We start from the raw sequence: 14,626 nt of genomic DNA on the forward strand, positions 1-14,626 counted from the left end.
AATATTAAATAATAATTAATTGATGATTGGTACAACACTTATACTTGTAAATTTAGTTCGCGTGATTACTGTAACTACATGAATTATTACATGAATTATGACATCAACCATTTTGGGACGATACAACTTTAGATCCAAATATCAAACACAAACCTTGATTTCATGATCCAACTAAGGATTAGTTCTCCAATGCTATTGCAGTTGAAAAATAATTTCAAACGTGCTTTTTGTTAAGTAACCCTGAAAAATGTAGTAAAAAAATACGATGAAAATGAATAATTTGTTAATTTTTAATATTTTCTATTGGTGCCAAAAAAATGAAGGTCAAAATATCCTTTTAGTGATACTTTAAATATTTTAAAATTTTAAAATATAATAATAAATGATATTTAAATAATTTAATATAATAATATCTAAAATATAAATAATCTAATTTTTATATATTTTTAAATAGTTAATATAAATAACGATATTTTAATAATTTTTACTTCCAAATGTGAAAGGCAAAAATACTTAAATCTTAGTTTTTGCCTTTAAACAATTTTTTAACAATAGTTTTGACTCAAAAAGACGAGTATTCTTTGTTGCTTTTGCAGTGAAAAAACACTTTTGGCTTTCCCACCACAACGAAGAATGCACCCTAAATTTCAAGTTTCCACAGCAATGCAGTGCAAATAATCATCCCTGCAACCAACAAAAATTCTGCCTCCAATAATCACAGGTGATGAAAACACATCCCCCTCCAGCTTAAGCGTTGCAAATTTCTGCACCACATATTTTTTTCGATGATCTCCGGTCCCTTCGTCCAAGTTGATTCGAAACAAAAATATGCCTCCAGAGCTAGTACAAACACAAACCAATCTGCAAGATAAATCATACGAATTTGTTTAAAAAGAAATGTTTGCAATCATCTTATAGCATTCAAGCAGTTTGTTTACCTGTCAACTGAAATGGACGGATCATTTGAAACCAACTGTAAGTTCTCATCAACATAAGCAGATGCGGTGATTGGATCTCCAACATTCACTTCCCAGAGCAGTTCACCTTTCTCCTGAAGAGAACAAAAGATATAGTCTCAACAGAAGTAAAAGAGAATAGTATACTTCAACTCAGAATGGCTTTTGGATGAAACTTCAGACTTTTAGGGTTTTGCATGGTTCACTTCAATGTTAAGATTAATGGCTTTGAGGAAAAACAAAGTACTAGAAGTTGTGAATCAATTCAATTGAGATGGAGCACTAATTATCATTTGATTGGCTCGACCAAGTGATTTTCAGGCACTTTTAGCTGGCAATCTGGCATGAGCTTGAATTTTCAAGTCATAGCAGAAAAGCATAAAAGAATGACCACTAAATCGTGGTGAAAACATATTTCTCGTATATACACTCATACCAATTCAATTCTCCTCCTTACCATTTCAAAGGAATACACACTTCCATTTCGGGAACAGATTAGCACCTATAGGACAAGTAGACAGAATCTCAGTCAACCATAAATATCCCATCGGATCACAAAATAAGATAAAATATAGAGAAAGTTTGAACGTTAAAACAAAGTGAATTAAAATCTCAACAGTCAATTACCGTCAAGCCAAAGAAATTGTGGCGATCATTCACCATCTAGACTCTTAATAAGTAATAAATTTTCACCAGGTTTAATCTTAAAACTGAAAGAGATGCATTACTTGAGAAGGAAGCGCAGAAGATATGCAAGCTCCAGCAAATATTGGACCACCAGTTTTCCACTGTACTAGAAAATAGGATAATCAGCATGAAGGTGACAAAAACAGAAAAGAAAAATCACTGTGCAAGAGAAAAGTCCATAGTACAGATATAAATTGGGAACAGACCTTGGAATATTTTCTTGAGGGAGCAAAAATAATGGGCAAGCTAATTAGTCAAAACATTTTATTTTAAATTCTTAACAAATATGATGAATTTTAAGCACATACCTTCCAAACAATGCATCCACTAGAATCCAATGCAACAACATGACCATCCACCAAGCAACAAATGACTACAAAAAGACAAATAATCGATTATTTAGACGCAGCATACAGAAATAAAGATACAGTAGGGGGATCCGGATACTGATTGAAAGATAGAGAAAAATGTACCATATCCATGTGGTGAACTGACAGAAAGTGACCCAAACACTGGCACCTCAAGTTCATGTAACCACAAAGTACAAAAGGGCATTTCCTGTAATTAGAGCATAGAACATCCAAAAAGGGAAGAGTTTCACCTTGTTGGGTTTGAACATGAAGGAAATAACCACTGATAAATTCAACTAAGAAAGACCTTCAGACATACCATGTCCAGGAACATAGTTATTTAGACAAAAGTTGAAGCAAATACCAATGTTACTCAAACTCGGGTATGAGTATTGGATATAGGTACGTGTCAGACAAGGGTATGTTTAAGATTTCTAAGGTAGTGTTTAGGAATTTGGATTTTAGAATTTGGTTTGGATTTCAAAAATAGTGTAAATTGATAGTAAACTATTTAGAAATGTAACATTCATGATAATTTCTCAAATCATGTATTTGTCAGAGGCTTATTTAGTAATGAAATAGAATTTCTAAATAGATCTTTGTTGAAATATGCGAAACCCATATATTTTGGGATATATTTTAAATTTATTTAGATAGATAAATCTTAGAATAAATCATTTGAGATATTCTAAGAATATTTTATTTTATGTTTTAGTAGTTTATTAGAATAAGAGAATTATTTTCCTTATCTTTTAGTAGTTTATTAGAATAAAGGAATTATTTTCTCAATTAAGTTATACTCTTTTCTCTATTTAAATTCAGTTGTTTAGTTAATAAAATATAGAATAGTTTTATTAAATGCTCTCTTGAAAACTTTCATGGTATTAGAGCTAGGTTATCTCTAGTAGCATCATGGTTAAAACAACCTTCATTAGATATAAAAGATCCAGCAATCAAATAGAGGAAGAAAGTTTTACCGTTGAAACAACTAATGAAAATTATGAGGGCCAAAGTTCACTAAGGAACAACTAGAGCATCTACACAAGCTTTTTCAATCATCACAATTTCGGATGAATTCTTATCTTCCTAACTCATCCAATAATCCTTCTTCCTAACTCATCCAATAATCCTTCTTCCTCCTTTGCCTAATCAGGTACTGATTTTTCTATTTTTTTCAGTGCCAAGCCTTGTAAAACAAACACGTGGATCGTTGATTCTGGAGCTAGTGATCACATGACTTGTAGTCATTTTCTTTTTTCAACTTACACACCTTGTGCAGAAAATAAAAAAATCAAAGTAGCAGATGGGTCATTCTCGGCAATAGCCGGGAAAGGCACTGTTAAAATTTCACCATCCTTGGTTTTACATGATGTTTTACATGTGCCAAATCTAGCTTGAAATTTCATATCGATCAGTAAATTATCCCAGTTCTCGAATTGTCATGTTATATTTGACTCCTCTATGTGTAAATTTCAGGACATAGTCTCGGGTAGGATAATTGGCAATGCTAAAGAATCTGATGGAATTTACTTTCTTGACGACGACCATCTAATTCAACCAATAGCTATTTTATGTTTAAATTCTGATTCTAGTTTTGATAAAGTTATAATTTGGCATTATAGGCTTGGACATCCTCATTTTTACTATTTAAGATATTTGTTACCTGATCTATTTAAAAATAAAAGTCCTTCATATCACTGTGAATTTTGTGAATTGGCTAAATATCATCGGTCATTCTTCCCTCCTCAAAAATATAAAGCTTCCAAATCTTTTTCGTTAACTCATAGTAATGTTTGGGGACCTTCAAGAGTCTCAACTTTTTCAGGAAAACGTTGGTTTGTTACATTTATGAATGATCATATTCGCATTTGTTGGGTGCTTTTATTAAAAGATAAGTCTGAAGTTAAAAATGTGTTTTAGTCTTTTTATGCTATAGTGAAAACACAATTTGGTGTGAGAATATAAGTACTTCGGAGTGACAATGGTGGAGAATTTTTTAGTGACCAATTAAGTGTTTTCTTAACCAAACATGGTATAGTCCACCAAAGCTCTTGTACAAAAACACCACAACAAAATGGGGTTGTAGAAAGAAAAAATTGACATATTTTGGAACTAGAGCCTTGATGTTCACTAGTCAGGTACCACATTATCTTTGGGGTGAAGCCTTGTTAACAACTATATATCTTATTAATAGAATGCCTAGTAAAACTCTAAACTATAGAACTCCTTTTGGTCTCTTTAAAGATAACTTTCCTAACTCTAAATTAATCATAGATTTATCCCTCCGAGTTTTTGGGTGTAGTGTTTTTGTTCATCTTCACAACCAAAGTAAACTAGATCCTAGAACAAAAAAATACATCTTTGTCGGCTATGCTTCTAATAAAAAGGGTTACAAATGTTACGATCCAATTGATAGGAAGATTATTGTTACCATGAATATCACATTTGTTGAAACATAAACTTCCTTTGATTCTAATATTCGGGAGGAATTATAGTAAGGAAGATTCTATAATTGATCGATAAAACGCTAAGAATATACAACATAGGGATTCTAATAATGGGGATGGTGCATTTATGATTAACACGAAATTAATGATGTTAATGTTTTTAATGAAAAATAGTATGAAGGTGTAGAGTCTGATAATGAGAATAAAGAACAAACAAAGGAGTTAATTGTTTACTCAAGAAGAAATCGAAATCAAGAAAGTGGAATCCACCAGATTCATCACCAAGAATCCAACGTGCAAGATCTTGTCAAAAGTCCAAGTAAAGCTCATAATCCAACCAATGAATTTTCTGATTTAGATATTCCAATTGCTAAAAGAAAAGGTGTTAGAAATGTTGTCAAATATCCCATGTCTAACTTTGTGTCCTATAAAGCCTTATCTTCGACATTCTCAACCTTTGTTTCGTGTCTTGATGCTGTGAAAATACCCAAAAATGTGAAAGATGCTTTACAAGTTCCTGAGTGGAAGGAGGCTATTTTAGAGGAGATGCACAATCTTGAAAAAACAGGTACATGGAAAACAGTGGAATTACCTGTAGGGAAGAAAATTGTGGGCTGTAAATGGGTGTTCACAACCAAATTCAAACCGGATAGATCTTTAGACAAATACAAAGCTCGACTGGTGGCTAAAGGATACACTCAAACATACGGGATAGATTATCTTGAAACATCTGCTCCAGTAGCCAAATTAAATTATGTTATCAATTGCTGTTAATCTCGATTGGTCCTTACAATAACTAGATGTGAAGAATACTTTCCTAAATGGGAAACTTGAAAAAGAAGTTTACATGGATCCTCCTCCAGGTTTTGAATAAAAATTTGGAACCCGAGTCTGTACGCTCAGGAAATCTTTGTATGGTCTAAAACTGTCTCCTCGAGCTTGGTTTGAATGGTTCACTCAAATTGTTAAAAAATAAGGTTACTCACAAGGACAAGCTGATCACACAATGTTCTATCAACACTCACAAAGAGGTAGAATAGCAATTATTATAGTTTATGTCGATAATATCATTTTTACAGGAGATGATCTGGATGAATAAGGCGTCTCAAGAAGCATCTAGCATTAGAGTTTGAGATCAAAGAATTGGGTCCTTTGAAATACTTTCTTGGAATGGAAGTTGCTCGATCAAAGAAGGGTCTTGTGGTCTCTACGAAAAAATATGTGATTGATCTTTTAAAAGAGGTTTGGGATGAGTGGTTACCCTTGGTGACACACCAATTGATCCAAATGTAAAATTCGAAAATAAAAATGTCAATTAGTTGATAAAAGGCGTTACCAAAGATTAGTCGGTAAGTTAATTTACTTATCACATACAAGACCGACAAAGCTTTTGCAAATGTGCTTAGTGAGTCAATTTATGCACTTTCCAATAGGGAACATGAAGAAGCAGTGTTTGAATTCAGGATACTTAAAGAGTTCACCGAAAGGGCTCATTCTTCAAAAATCGGAACAAAGAGGAATTGAAGCTTACGGATGCAAATGGCGAGACTCAATAATGAGATAGAAGATTTACATCGGATATTGTACATTTGTTTGGGAAACCTTGTGACTTGGCGAAGCAAAAACAAAATGTTGTAGCAAGAAGTAGTCAGAGGTGAGTTTAGATCAATGGCTCAAGAAATTTGTGAAATGACGTGGTTAAAAAGAATTATGGAAAACGAGGAAACCAATAACTTCACCATGAAGTTGTACTATGATAGCAAAGTCGCCATTAGTATTGCTCACAACCCATCCAACATGATAGAACTAAACATGTTGAGATTGATAGACACTTTATCAAGGAAAAGCTTGAAGAAGGCCAAGTGTGCATGCCGCTTGTTCCTTCAAAACAACAAATTGCCTTGACATACTCACCAAAAGGCTCTCTAAGACAAGCTTTGATTTTCTTGTAAGCAAGTTGAGCATGATTGATATATATGCATCAACTTGAGGGAGGTGTTGAAATATGTGAAACCCATTTATTTTGGAATATATTTTAAAATTATTTAGGTAGATAAATCTTAGAATAAATCATTTGAGATATTCTAAGAATATTTTATTTTATCTTTTAGTAGTTTACTAGAAAAAGGAAATTATTTTCCTTATCTTTTAGTAGTTTATTAGAATAAGGAATTATTTTCCCAATTAGGTTACGACTCTTTTCTCTATTTAAATTCAATTGTTTAGTTAATAAAATACGAGCAGTTTTATTAAATGCTCTCTTAAAACTTTCAATCTTTTTTGACAAATCATGTTTTATACCTTTCAAACATATATTATATTAAATTCCAACTAATTTGTCCATAATATATACATTTCATTCTTATCATTTACATAATAATGAAATCCAAATTCAAATTTGAAAATTCATGTTCCCAAATGGAGCATAAGGGTTTTTTTTGTATGTATTCAGACAGTCCATACCCATATTCAAAAATATTCCGGATGAGGATGCTGGGACATAGGAACTTCAAGAAAAATGAAGACACGTGGAAATATAAGCAAATACACATTGTAAGAATGTAACGTTTTATTCCAAATAACAAGGTCACAAATAGTTGTACCTTAATTGATATAGCTGTCACACGGCCACTAGTAGATGCTGCATAAAGTGCACCATGTGTCTATTGGAACATAAACCACAAAGTACATCAAGTGATGATAAACAACTCGGCTAGAGTGATTTACTTGAAAGCTATTCATAACATGTACAACCATAGGTAAGGAGAAGAAAATGCAATCTATCATACTTCAGATTCTATTAGTCACACAATACAGTTAGACTAGTAATCCAAATTCTATTTGATTTTGGTACAAGCTCTATACATGATGATTATCCATTTGAAAACAGCCAATAAGCTACTTAGACCAGTACACTGCTAACACCTCCCAGCCATGTTAGTTTTACCTTCAAAGAACCTCTCTAGATGGCTGAATTCGGGATAATTCCAACAATAAGCTTTATGCCCTTAGTGCTCTGTGTTTTCCATGAGACAACACATGAATGTTTTTATGCCTAAGATCATAGACAACTAGAATCTTGCAAAACCCTTTATTAAATAACCATAGCCCAATTATTCAGTCCTAGCCTAGGAGCTTTTAGCTGATTTACTTTAATCAGAGCTGAATTTGAATATATCCTAGCATCTCACTTGGAATCAAACATGTCCTGTATTGGTTATTTAGTTTGTTTCAGGGCTCTATGCTGTCCCTCATCACTCTAAGCCAATAATAAATTCCCAAAAGAAACCTATAATCTAAGATCAAATCCCCAATATTCATTAGAAAACTTATGATACAATCTATTAAATTTCTATTGAGTGAAATTACCCAGAGATTAAACAGACATGTCAGAAACCAACAGGATGATATACAAAGAAATAAAACAAGGATGCAATGCAAGGCACAAAGATCGATAAATAAGAAAAGAAATTAAAAAAAAAAACAGCATTTGAGCACAGAAAGTACATTGCGCTGTTAGAAAGAATTCAATATATACTTGAAAACAGTTCCATCGGACAAATGAGATTAAAGGTTCAGTATATACTTGAAAGAAAAATCTCACCTCATCAATTGCAGGTGACCCAAAAATGCTACCACCACAAGGAAGCGTATATACACAGCACTTATTTCTATAATCAAGAGCATACAAGTTATGGTCATGTGATTTTCAATCATCACAATTTCGGATGAATTCTTATCTTCCTAACTCATCCAATAATCCTTCTTCCTAACTCATCCAATAATCCTTCTTCCTCCTTTGCCTAATCAGGTACTGATTTTTCTATTTTTTTCAGTGCCAAGCCTTGTAAAACAAACACGTGGATCGTTGATTCTGGAGCTAGTGATCACATGACTTGTAGTCATTTTCTTTTTTCAACTTACACACCTTGTGCAGAAAATAAAAAAATCAAAGTAGCAGATGGGTCATTCTCGGCAATAGCCGGGAAAGGCACTGTTAAAATTTCACCATCCTTGGTTTTACATGATGTTTTACATGTGCCAAATCTAGCTTGAAATTTCATATCGATCAGTAAATTATCCCAGTTCTCGAATTGTCATGTTATATTTGACTCCTCTATGTGTAAATTTCAGGACATAGTCTCGGGTAGGATAATTGGCAATGCTAAAGAATCTGATGGAATTTACTTTCTTGGCACGACCATCTAATTCAACCAATAGCTATTTTATGTTTAAATTCGATTCTAGTTTTGATAAAGTTATAATTTGGCATTATAGGCTTGGACATCCTCATTTTACTATTTAAGATATTTGTTACGATCTATTTAAAATAAAAGTCCTTCATATCACTTGTGAATTTTGTGAATTGGCTAAATATCATCGGTCATTCTTCCTCCTCAAAATATAAAGCTTCCAAATCTTTTCGTTAACTCATAGTAATGTTTGGGGACCTTCAAGAGTCTCAACTTTTCAGAAAAGCGTTGGTTTGTTACATTTATGAATGATCATATTCGCATTTGTTGGGTGCTTTTATTAAAAGATAAGTCTGAAGTTAAAAATGTGTTTTAGTCTTTTTATGCTATAGTGAAAACACAATTTGGTGTGAGAATATAAGTACTTCGGAGTGACAATGGTGGAGAATTTTTTAGTGACCAATTAAGTGTTTTCTTAACCAAACATGGTATAGTCCACCAAAGCTCTTGTACAAAAACACCACAACAAAATGGGGTTGTAGAAAGAAAAATTGACATATTTTGGAACTAGAGCCTTGATGTTCACTAGTCGGTACCACATTATCTTTGGGGTGAAGCCTTGTTAACAACTATATATCTTATTAATAGAATGCCTAGTAAAACTCTAAACTATAGAACTCCTTTTGGTCTCTTTAAAGATAACTTTCCTAACTCTAAATTAATCATAGATTTATCCCTCCGAGTTTTTGGGTGTAGTGTTTTTGTTCATCTTCACAACCAAAGTAAACTAGATCCTAGAACAAAAAAATACATCTTTGTCGGCTATGCTTCTAATAAAAAGGGTTACAAATGTTACGATCCAATTGATAGGAAGATTATTGTTACCATGAATATCACATTTGTTGAAACGCAAACTTCCTTTGATTCTAATATTCAGGGAGGGAATTATAGTAAGGAAGATTCTATAATTGATCGATAAAACGCTAAGAATATACAACATAGGGATTCTAATAATGGGGATGGTGCATTTATGATTAACACAGAAATTAATGATGTTAATGTTTTTAATGAAAAATAGTATGAAGGTGTAGAGTCTGATAATGAGAATAAAGAACAAACAAAGGAGTTAATTGTTTACTCAAGAAGAAATCGAAATCAAGAAAGTGGAATCCACCAGATTCATCACCAAGAATCCAACGTGCAAGATCTTGTCAAAAGTCCAAGTAAAGCTCATAATCCAACCAATGAATTTTCTGATTTAGATATTCCAATTGCTAAAAGAAAAGGTGTTAGAAATGTTGTCAAATATCCCATGTCTAACTTTGTGTCCTATAAAGCCTTATCTTCGACATTCTCAACCTTTGTTTCGTGTCTTGATGCTGTGAAAATACCCAAAAATGTGAAAGATGCTTTACAAGTTCCTGAGTGGAAGGAGGCTATTTTAGAGGAGATGCACAATCTTGAAAAAACAGGTACATGGAAAACAGTGGAATTACCTGTAGGGAAGAAAATTGTGGGCTGTAAATGGGTGTTCACAACCAAATTCAAACCGGATAGATCTTTAGACAAATACAAAGCTCGACTGGTGGCTAAAGGATACACTCAAACATACGGGATAGATTATCTTGAAACATCTGCTCCAGTAGCCAAATTAAATTATGTTATCAATTCTTTGTTAATCTCGATTGGTCCTTACAATAACTAGATGTGAAGAATACTTTCCTAAATGGGAAACTTGAAAAGAAGTTTACATGGATCCTCCTCCGGTTTTGAATAAAATTTGGAACCCGAGTCAGTCATTTTCAGAAATCTTTGTATGGTCTAAAAGCTGTCTCCTCGAGCTTGGTTTGAATGGTTCACTCAAATTGTTAAAAATAAGGTTACTCACAAGGACAAGTGATCACACAATGTTCTATCAACACTCACAAAGAGGTAGAATAGCAATTATTATAGTTTATGTCGATAATATCATTTTTACAGGAGATGATCTGGATGAATAAGGCGTCTCAAGAAGCATCTAGCATTAGAGTTTGAGATCAAAGAATTGGGTCCTTTGAAATACTTTCTTGGAATGGAAGTTGCTCGATCAAAGAAGGGTCTTGTGGTCTCTACGAAAAAATATGTGATTGATCTTTTAAAAGAGGCTGGGATGAGTGGTTACCGCCCAGCTGACACACCAATTGATCCAAATGTAAAATTCGAAAATAAAAAATGTCAATTAGTTGATAAAAGGCAGTACCAAAGATTAGTCGGTAAGTTAATTTACTTATCACATACAAGACCAGACAAAGCTTTTGCAGTGTGCTTAGTGAGTCAATTTATGCACTTTCCAATAGGGGAACATGAAGAAACAGTGTTTCGAATTCTGGGATACTTAAAGAGTTCACCTGGAAAGGGCTCATTCTTCAAAAAATCGGAACAAAGAGGAATTGAAGCTTACACAGATGCAAACTGGGCAGACTCAATAACAGATAGAAGATTTACATCAGGATATTGTACATTTGTTTGGGGAAACCTTGTGACTTGGCGAAGCAAAAAACAAAATGTTGTAGCAAGAAGTAGTGCAGAGGCTGAGTTTAGATCAATGGCTCAAGAAATTTGTGAAATGACGTGGTTAAAAAGAATTATGGAAAAACTGAGGAAACCAATAACTTCACCACTGAAGTTGTACTATGATAGCAAAGCTGCCATTAGTATTGCTCACAACCCAGTCCAACATGATAGAACTAAACATGTTGAGATTGATAGACACTTTATCAAGGAAAAGCTTGAAGAAGGCCAAGTGTGCATGCCGCTTGTTCCTTCAAAACAACAAATTGCTGACATACTCACCAAAAGGCTCTCTAAGACAAGCTTTGATTTTCTTGTAAGCAAGTTGAGCATGATTGATATATATGCATCAACTTGAGGGAGGGTGTTGAAATATGTGAAACCCATTTATTTTGGAATATATTTTAAAATTATTTAGGTAGATAAATCTTAGAATAAATCATTTGAGATATTCTAAGAATATTTTATTTTATCTTTTAGTAGTTTACTAGAAAAAGGAAATTATTTTCCTTATCTTTTAGTAGTTTATTAGAATAAGGAATTATTTTCCCAATTAGGTTACGACTCTTTTCTCTATTTAAATTCAATTGTTTAGTTAATAAAATACGAGCAGTTTTATTAAATGCTCTCTTAAAACTTTCAATCTTTTTTGACAAATCATGTTTTATACCTTTCAAACATATATTATATTAAATTCCAACTAATTTGTCCATAATATATACATTTCATTCTTATCATTTACATAATAATGAAATCCAAATTCAAATTTGAAAATTCATGTTCCCAAATGGAGCATAAGGGTTTTTTTTTTGTATGTATTCAGACAGTCCCATACCCATATTCAAAAATATTCCAGATGAGGATGCCGGACATAGGAACTTCAAGAAAAATGAAGACACGTGGAAATATAAGCAAATACACATTGTAAGAATGTAACGTTTTATTCCAAATAACAAGGTCACAAATAGTTGTACCTTAATTGATATAGCTGTCACACGGCCACTAGTAGATGCTGCATAAAGTGCACCATGTGTCTATTGGAACATAAACCACAAAGTACATCAAGTGATGATAAACAACTCGGCTAGAGTGATTTACTTGAAAGCTATTCATAACATGTACAACCATAGGTAAGGAGAAGAAAATGCAATCTATCATACTTCAGATTCTATTAGTCACACAATACAGTTAGACTAGTAATCCAAATTCTATTTGATTTTGGTACAAGCTCTATACATGATGATTATCCATTTGAAAACAGCCAATAAGCTACTTAGACCAGTACACTGCTAACACCTCCCAGCCATGTTAGTTTTACCTTCAAAGAACCTCTCTAGATGGCTGAATTGGGATAATTCCAACAATAAGCTTTATGCCCTTAGTGCTCTGTGTTTTCCATGAGACAACACATGAATGTTTTTATGCCTAAGATCATAGACAACTAGAATCTTGCAAAACCCTTTATTAAATAACCATAGCCCAATTATTCAGTCCTAGCCTAGGAGCTTTTAGCTGATTTACTTTAATCAGAGCTGAATTTGAATATATCCTAGCATCTCACTTGGAATCAAACATGTCCTGTATTGGTTATTTAGTTTGTTTCAGGGCTCTATGCTGTCCCTCATCACTCTAAGCCAATAATAAATTCCCAAAAGAAACCTATAATCTAAGATCAAATCCCCAATATTCATTAGAAAACTTATGATACAATCTATTAAATTTCTATTGAGTGAAATTACCCAGAGATTAAACAGACATGTCAGAAACCAACAGGATGATATACAAAGAAATAAAACAAGGATGCAATGCAAGGCACAAAGATCGATAAATAAGAAAAGAAATTAAAAAAAAAAACAGCATTTGAGCACAGAAAGTACATTGCGCTGTTAGAAAGAATTCAATATATACTTGAAAACAGTTCCATCGGACAAATGAGATTAAAGGTTCAGTATATACTTGAAAGAAAAATCTCACCTCATCAATTGCAGGTGACCCAAAAATGCTACCACCACAAGGAAGCGTATATACACAGCACTTATTTCTATAATCAAGAGCATACAAGTTATGGTCATGTGATCCACACCTGCATATAATTCTTCCAGAGATTAGATCATGTAAATAGGTCATCAAAACTTGAAGGGGGAAGGAGGGGGGTATTGACTTAATTTGGAAATGTAAAATGATAAAGAATTTCCAATAATTGACATGTTGATGGTAATGACAGAAAAGATATGTTCATAGTGTCAGTTATAATATGGTTATCAATACAATAATGCATAACGCAATGCATCAGAAATCAGAATAACTGATAATCATGTGCCAGTAGTGATAACTTTGTAGCCATTACCGAACATAGAGGAACAGCAATCCAATAAAATGATTCATTGAACCGGGTTTCATGAAGTTCTACCACTGGAAGTAGCAAGCAACATGCATTCCATCTAACTAGAGAATGGAACACAGATTATTGACTTTTAAACTGATTTTAGAATCCATATGATAAACATGGCATCACTTTTACTATAAAAGCAAACCTGTCACTCAACCCTATACAACCAACAACCAATAACAATCTCTCTTATGTTTAAAGCTGAAGAGAGAGGAACTTCTTACAACTACCTTCCAATTATTTACCATATGGTAAGAACCCAAGTCCCAGATATATATTTTGTCTACGACCCCAGCCATGATAATCATCCTAGAAAAATGGGTACTTTTTCCTAACAAATCACTATATTATTAATCTAAGTAGATGCTGACATCCAAAATTTTCAGAAACATAGCTTCTTCACATCATCTAGAATTACTAGGAAAAATACATGCACATCATATGCAAAATAACAAGGACATCCAAGTTTTAGATCATCACAAAATCCATATTGATCACGAAGATCAATTCTTAAACAAATCAGCGATCCTTACTAACCGTCACCGCCAACAACAACAAATGGATATAGTACTAGCAACAAGCCCTTTAAATAATTGCAGCCAAATCAAAATATGACTAAGTTGTCACCCATTAGCAAAGAGAAAATTATAAAATCCAAGTATCAAAACCATAAAAAAATAAATAAATATTTTATGCTTCCCAGAAGTTGGTTGACAATCTGAATGCAGACACTAATGTCGGTAAATACTGTTACCAATCCAGCTCAATTTCATGATAAAAAAACATGGTACAGATCCATGCTCATCTGATGCAAAGGAGAACCATAATCTTGAAAATGAGCTTAAGAAACATTGAGCAATTATAAGAAATAGAACAAAAGAAGCAGCATGAAGATAAAAACATTCATGAACGGAGAAACTCTTACCAGATCAATCCCCTATGTGCATGCACAATTGGCTGGCATTTCACCTACAAACATTCACAACAGAAAAGTTCAACATGAATAATAGCATCAAGCAAGGAAATAAAATGTTTACTGCAAAGTAGAAAGATT

General features: G+C 33.1%; 1 protein-coding gene across 5 annotated transcripts in view; it reads right to left on the reverse strand.

The window, feature by feature from the left end:
* Nucleotides 1-414: 414 nt before the first annotated feature.
* The window catches only part of LOC105782804 (putative acyl-activating enzyme 19), a 29,231-nt gene continuing 15,019 nt past the window's right edge, over nucleotides 415-14,626 (reverse strand). For 2 of the 5 annotated variants that reach the window (XM_012607805.2, XM_052626745.1), the window contains exons 9-17: nucleotides 14,498-14,541; nucleotides 13,158-13,266; nucleotides 7,044-7,103; nucleotides 2,117-2,201; nucleotides 1,952-2,016; nucleotides 1,685-1,744; nucleotides 1,414-1,458; nucleotides 939-1,051; nucleotides 415-861 (exon numbers count right to left, since the gene is read on the reverse strand). In XM_012607805.2, coding sequence (XP_012463259.1) covers nucleotides 648-861; nucleotides 939-1,051; nucleotides 1,414-1,458; nucleotides 1,685-1,744; nucleotides 1,952-2,016; nucleotides 2,117-2,201; nucleotides 7,044-7,103; nucleotides 13,158-13,266; nucleotides 14,498-14,541 — 795 coding nt within the window. In that variant the 3' untranslated portion in view covers nucleotides 415-647. Of the gene's footprint in view, nucleotides 862-938; nucleotides 1,052-1,413; nucleotides 1,459-1,583; nucleotides 1,745-1,951; nucleotides 2,017-2,116; nucleotides 2,202-7,043; nucleotides 7,104-11,837; nucleotides 12,062-12,157; nucleotides 12,218-13,157; nucleotides 13,267-14,497; nucleotides 14,542-14,626 lie in introns of those variants that run through there. The other 3 variants (XM_012607803.2, XR_001129915.2, XM_052626746.1) reach the window with 3 other exon arrangements.

Source organism: Gossypium raimondii, chromosome 13 (genome assembly GCF_025698545.1).
Source record: "Gossypium raimondii isolate GPD5lz chromosome 13, ASM2569854v1, whole genome shotgun sequence".
Taxonomy (NCBI): domain Eukaryota; kingdom Viridiplantae; phylum Streptophyta; class Magnoliopsida; order Malvales; family Malvaceae; genus Gossypium; species Gossypium raimondii.